General features: G+C 31.3%; 1 protein-coding gene across 1 annotated transcript in view; it reads right to left on the bottom strand.

Moving 5' to 3' along the window:
* LOC111089830 (adenylate cyclase type 2-like) overlaps positions 1–5,782 on the bottom strand; it is a 34,492-nt gene extending 28,710 nt beyond the window's left edge. Inside the window, exons 1-2 of the mRNA XM_022402980.1 lie at positions 5,278–5,782; positions 2,404–2,547 (exon numbers count right to left, since the gene is read on the bottom strand). Coding sequence (XP_022258688.1) covers positions 2,404–2,505 — 102 coding nt within the window. The 5' untranslated portion in view covers positions 2,506–2,547; positions 5,278–5,782. The remainder of the gene's footprint in view (positions 1–2,403; positions 2,548–5,277) is intronic.
* Between the last annotated feature and the right edge of the window lie 184 nt (positions 5,783–5,966).

The following is a 5,966-nucleotide window of genomic DNA, read 5'->3' as shown; positions in this document are numbered from 1 at the left end:
GTCTTACTCCCTCCACTGTTGATAGCCTATAGGACAGCAGAGCATGAAACCACTGGATACACGCCACTTCTTGTATATAAGTGCGCCAAACAAAGGAATTGAATTGCAGACAGAGATAGAGACAACAATTGAGTGAAGTGCGTGAATCGTTCGTTCGTTGTGAATTATAGCGTTTGTTTAAGTTATAGCGTGACTGTGGAAACTAAGTGTATTGCAAAGTTGTATTGAGAAAGAATAAACTAGTTTTATTTAAGAAAGGACTTGTATCGCTAAAGTTTCTTCGGAAAGAATTTTTACGGAAAATTAACAAATGATCAGAGGCGTAACAGCTTTATCGTTTGTTTCCTCATCACATGGCCAATGAACTCAGCTTGTCTCTTTCTTATTTTCTTGATGATGTTATGTTGACTTGTACCAACATTTGTTCACTACTTTTCTTCTTAGTTCATGCAGCATTCTTCTTAAGAGTCACATTTTGGTTTCTTCAAGTTTTCTCTCAACTTCCTTTGCTATTTGTCTGTGTTTTGCACCCATACATAAGTATGGAATCAATGCATGTAACATCGTAAGACATTTTTTCTTACTTTTATATCACTACTGTGGACTTAACATATATTCTAATTTGAATGAAAATTGCTCAAGATAATTTATTAGATAAACAATTTATAACATTACTTGGAAAATACCTAATTAAAATAAAACATGAAACAGGATTTTTGAATTATACAAAAAATCAAATTTTTGAGACCCTATCCTATCAGATTGATATTTACTCTTCACAAAGTCACATTACTGAAAATTATTGTTAATGTTTGGGCATTCTTTACAATGCATCAGGTTAAAATCAATCAATGCAGTTGTTAAATGAATATACAGTCTATAATGATAAACTATATTTTCAGTATCTTAAAGAACAATTCCATACATTTTAAGAGTAATTTGTTTTTATAAACCATGAGTGTTAATACAAATTAGAGGCAACCAACCAGTTAACAAGTGCTAATTAGAACTTGATAAACAAAATTCTTTATAATACATCTTGACAAAAGAGCCCAAAAGAGCAGAAAGAAAAAGAAACAACTGATCCTTCCAAGCACCATAACAACTGTGCCATATGGCAACTGATAAATTACACATTACTACAAATTTGTAGATGACTCCAACTGATTCACTAAAACACAATTAAACCAAACCTATTAGAGCACTGAAATGATAAAAAAGTATTAAAATTTTTCCATTAGCAGACAGCACCTAATTTACCACACTTGTAATGATGTTTACATCATTGTATATTACTGTAATTCATTAAGCATAATAGATGTATTACAAAACTGTAGCCAATTCACCTTAATCAATTGAAACACTACATGTTAATCCTACAAAACTGTAGCTAATTTACCTTAATCAATTGAAACACTATATGTTAAACCTACAAAACTGTAGCTAATTTACCTTAATCAATTGAAACACAATATGTTTATCCTACAAAACTGTAGCTAATTCACCTTAATCAATTGAAACATTATATGTTAATCCTACAAAACTGTAGCTAATTCATCTTATATAGTGTTACAATTGATTGTTAATCCTACAAAATTGTAGTTAATTTTTAATTAATTATAAAAGGCATTCCTTGCCACAAAAAATAACTGTTTTAATGTTTATCAAATGTATCTTATAATCAACATCATAACTGACGTAACTCAAATTTCTTTCTACTGTAGAAACTCAACACATTAAAGGCCTGCTGACATACAGGCAAGGATGAAAAGAAAGAGAAGAGTATAGAAAATAACGTTTATAAGTTCACAATAGTTTGAAAAAATAAAGAAAATTAAATACTGTCAAAGTATAACATTAATGAAACAATTAAAGGCAATTCACCAAGATATAAGGTATTATTTAATCAGCCTCAAAGCCTAATTTAAGGAATTTTTTCCACACAGTTAGTCGGTCACAAAAAATAAAATAAAATTGTTTTAGGTTTTGATTAGTGTTATAAAATAAATGTTTATAAATTGGATCACTAAATTAAAAATAACAACAAGGTCACTAATCACATTCACAGGACCACTCTAAAGTATGTGATGAATCAGCTACACTAAAATGGAACAAAGTTGATTGAACAATATGAATTACAAGTGGAGCAACATGTCAACAAAGGTGTACTATTTCAAGTTACATAGCCACTTATGTATTAACTAGTATGTATTATTCTTTATGAAACTGGAAATGCATTGAAATATGAAGCGCGCACATTCACAATATTAATTTTAAATTACTATTTAATTTAAAATAGGAAAAAAAAAAAAGAAAGTTTGAAACATTCTGTTCCCTTTAAAGAGAAACAAGTATAAAGTTCAAAGCATTAATTTTCACTTAATCAACATAAACTCAACTCACCATTCTTATAAGGGCACAGAAAAACATCAGAAATGAAATCATAAACCACAGCAAAATTCGAATCATAAAATGTTTGCTGATTTGGTTAGCAACACGTGACATCAGAGATGACACTGATGGTGACAACGGATCATCTTCAGAATTCTATGATGATAGAATTTTCATATAAAAATAAGTGAATCATATATGCTATACTTTCAACATACATTACTATTACACTTAATCATACATCAAAACTTGGGTGAAAAATTCTTATTTATAAACGTGCTCAAAAATGATTGCTATAGTTTCTCTTACAGGCTGTTCCATTCACTAAACAAATATCAAAGCCTACCCTTAAATTCTGTTAGCAGATATAAACCTAAACTTGTCTAAAACTCTCTACTGCTGCTATTTATTGAAATTTAATGTTTCTTTTAACTTATTATATATAAAAAAACTTGTGTATACTATGTTGCATTATTTTTCTCCCAATAGTAAATTCAGGACTGCTATTATTACTAGTATTATTCTTCTCTAAAATTAATTGTAACGATGTTATAATTAATTACTTCATACATTAAGTGTTAATAAATATGTATTTATTCTACTTATATGTAAAAATCTTCTGTGTGTCATGTTTTCTTTGAAAATATTTTCAAATATCCAAACTCATTTTATTTACATTTAACAGTTTTTATTTTAACTATTTCACAAAAGTTAAAAGATCCTTGATTTAGGTGGAAACTGATGTATCTTGGTCACAAGGGCCTGGATAAACAAAGTCGGCAGTACCCTACCATCGAGAGTTATCCTATGCTAAAAAAAGTTCTTATGATTAAAAGTTATTAAGTACAGTATTTCTAATCATGCTACCAGCATTAGTCAAACGGTGTGAGTCTAGTTGGTTGGCCCACATGGTAATTGCCTTAGCAGCCAATCAAACGAGTATCACTACCCTTATGTCCTGAAATGTAGTCTGAGTATGGCCATGCAGCTCCAATGGTGACTGCAAAACTGGCATGGCTTCAGCAAGTAAAGTAATCTTGTTAATCACAATCATATTAACCTTCTGTACTCCAAATCTTGCAATATAAATTGAATGCATCACAGGTGTATTCATACTTAACAATAAGAATCTGCAAATATACCTTTTAAAACATGTACTAACAACATTTTTCTGGTTCCTTTTACATTTTACTAAAAAACTACAACATTTACCATCAATTTGCTAGCTTTCAGGCACTGAGTTTCAGCCCTGGTCTAGTGTTATGTAAAAAGTAAATTTTTTCTCGTTGTTGTTATACATATTACAGTATGCTATTTTTATGCTTGAACATGTAAAAATTACTACAGTGATAAGACTGATATTTTGCAAACTTGCCCAAAACAAACTGTAAATTATGTTTAAAATTACTGATGGTTAACCACACTTTAAAATAATAATGTTATAGGTCTTGTGCTGCCTTGGAACTACTTCACTATTAATTGTGCTGAATATGGTAACCATATGCTTACAACTATTATACCACACTGTAATTTCCATTGTAACAAGCTTGTGTGAAGGATTGACAGATCAATCCCAGATCACACATCCTGAAAACTTTCCACAGGCTCTCTACTTTAAGCGTTCATCCATTTCTACTTCCAAGATCACACTTAAGCATAAAAGTGCACTGGAGCTGAATTGGGAGATTTAATAAGTATGTTGTCAAATAGAATTTCTGCAATTTCAGAATAAAAGGCCAATAAAAGCACAATCCAAACCCAACTGGTATGGGAGGAAGGGGAAAAAATTACAGACAAAAAAAGTTGAGTAAGGGAAAGAAATCATGGGAAATGGATTCAACAGAAAGAAGCCATTAAAACAATGAAGCAACCCACAGCATCTACTGGACAGAAAAGGTCATCTGGATCCCACTATGAAGAAATGTTGATGATGGTAAGAAACAAAAGTTGAAAGAAATATACCACATGAGACACTAACATGTAGGTTAGTAAAATCAATGCAGAATAGAATAAACAAATCGAGCTGAAACAGCTGAGAAAACCAAAGCAGTGCCAGCCAGGAAAGATCTATTAGAAAGGCCTGAACCAGAGTGACATGAATGAATGAAAATCTTGGGAAGAAGACTGGTGGAATGAGAAAAAAAACTAAGTTATAAAGTGGATATAAACCGGTATGAACTTAACAACAGCCAGAGCATATTGATGATAAACCAGAGAAGAACAAAAACAAAAGAGGTAACTATCTGGGAAGTCATAAAAGACTCAAAACTTCGCATGGAGAAGTACCCACAGGAGGCAGAGCCACCAAAAATTAGGAGGATCGAGGGATCACTCTAAGAGAGAAAGTGTGTCAAGATTGAAAAGTCAATTAGCAATGAGGACAAGACATCTGGAACACGATCCTCCAGGATATGTATGTCAAATGTGTGGATTCAAAAAAAAAAAGAAATCCACTGTTTACCACAAAGGGAACAAGAATGAGTGTTGCCTTGGTGAGTGATATAAGTCACGACTATCAAAAAGTTGAAACCAAATAGAATTAGTCAAATCTGGACAAGAGGAAGAGAGTGAATCAAAGCCCCTTGGATTGGCTATATTAAAACGTATTTGTGTCAAAACAAAAATGGTGTGAATCAATCTTGTTGGCAAATAGCATAAATTAAATAAAATATCAGCATATTTCTAGACACTAAATCCAGGATACAATTCAACTCTTAAAATTTAAATTATTTAACTCGGCTTCGGATTATTTCAAATTCTCAATATGTAACAAAGGTCTTATCCCCTTCTCACCTGGGCACTTCTTATACAACAGTATAATTTACAATAGCAACTATTTTGATTAATTATTACAAAGTTTCATACACAGAAATTTCACTAACTTACAAATAGCCTAAAATCGTCTTCCTAGTTCAGAGTCTCCTTGATATCCAGCGAGTTAACTTGAAGTTGATGTACGTACAATTGCTATGTAACAATAGCTAGCTTTTTCAGGCACTGAATTATTGGACTGTTGAAGTAAGATAATATTTTCATAAAACTACTAATGCCTGATGAGAAACCAGTAATATTTTTGGAAAGATATTAACGTTTGATGAGAATTCACTGACATTCAAAATTTATAGCTGTTCCTGGTCAAATGTCTATTTTTCGGTTGGTAAGGGTTAGCAAAATCACGGTTTATAGCATACACAGTTATAACAGTTTCCTAGCAGACTTAAGTATTCTCTTCTTTGGCCTTGATCTTTTTATATATGCCAGAAATGTTTTCTAGAAAGATTGGACAACAATACTTTATATTTAACCGGTTACGGAAGTGGATATATTGTCGATTCGTGCATTCACGAATATTCTACAACCTTGGAGAATTGGAGGGAGTTTTGCCATATGTAATTAACACGGTAAGATAGGCACATTTTTACATATAAACTCAATCGCAACAAACGTTGTCATTAAAATAAATATATAACAAATTCGTTACATTCAATACATATCTGACACTATAAGTTATGCATACTTTTAAATACAAATTTAACCTAAATAACGTTCATATTAAAAATAAATACATAACAATA

The sequence above is a fragment of the Limulus polyphemus genome, unplaced genomic scaffold, assembly GCF_000517525.1.
Source record: "Limulus polyphemus unplaced genomic scaffold, Limulus_polyphemus-2.1.2 Scaffold7525, whole genome shotgun sequence".
NCBI lineage: Eukaryota > Metazoa > Arthropoda > Merostomata > Xiphosura > Limulidae > Limulus > Limulus polyphemus.
This window is presented reverse-complemented; position numbering and strand designations above follow the sequence as displayed.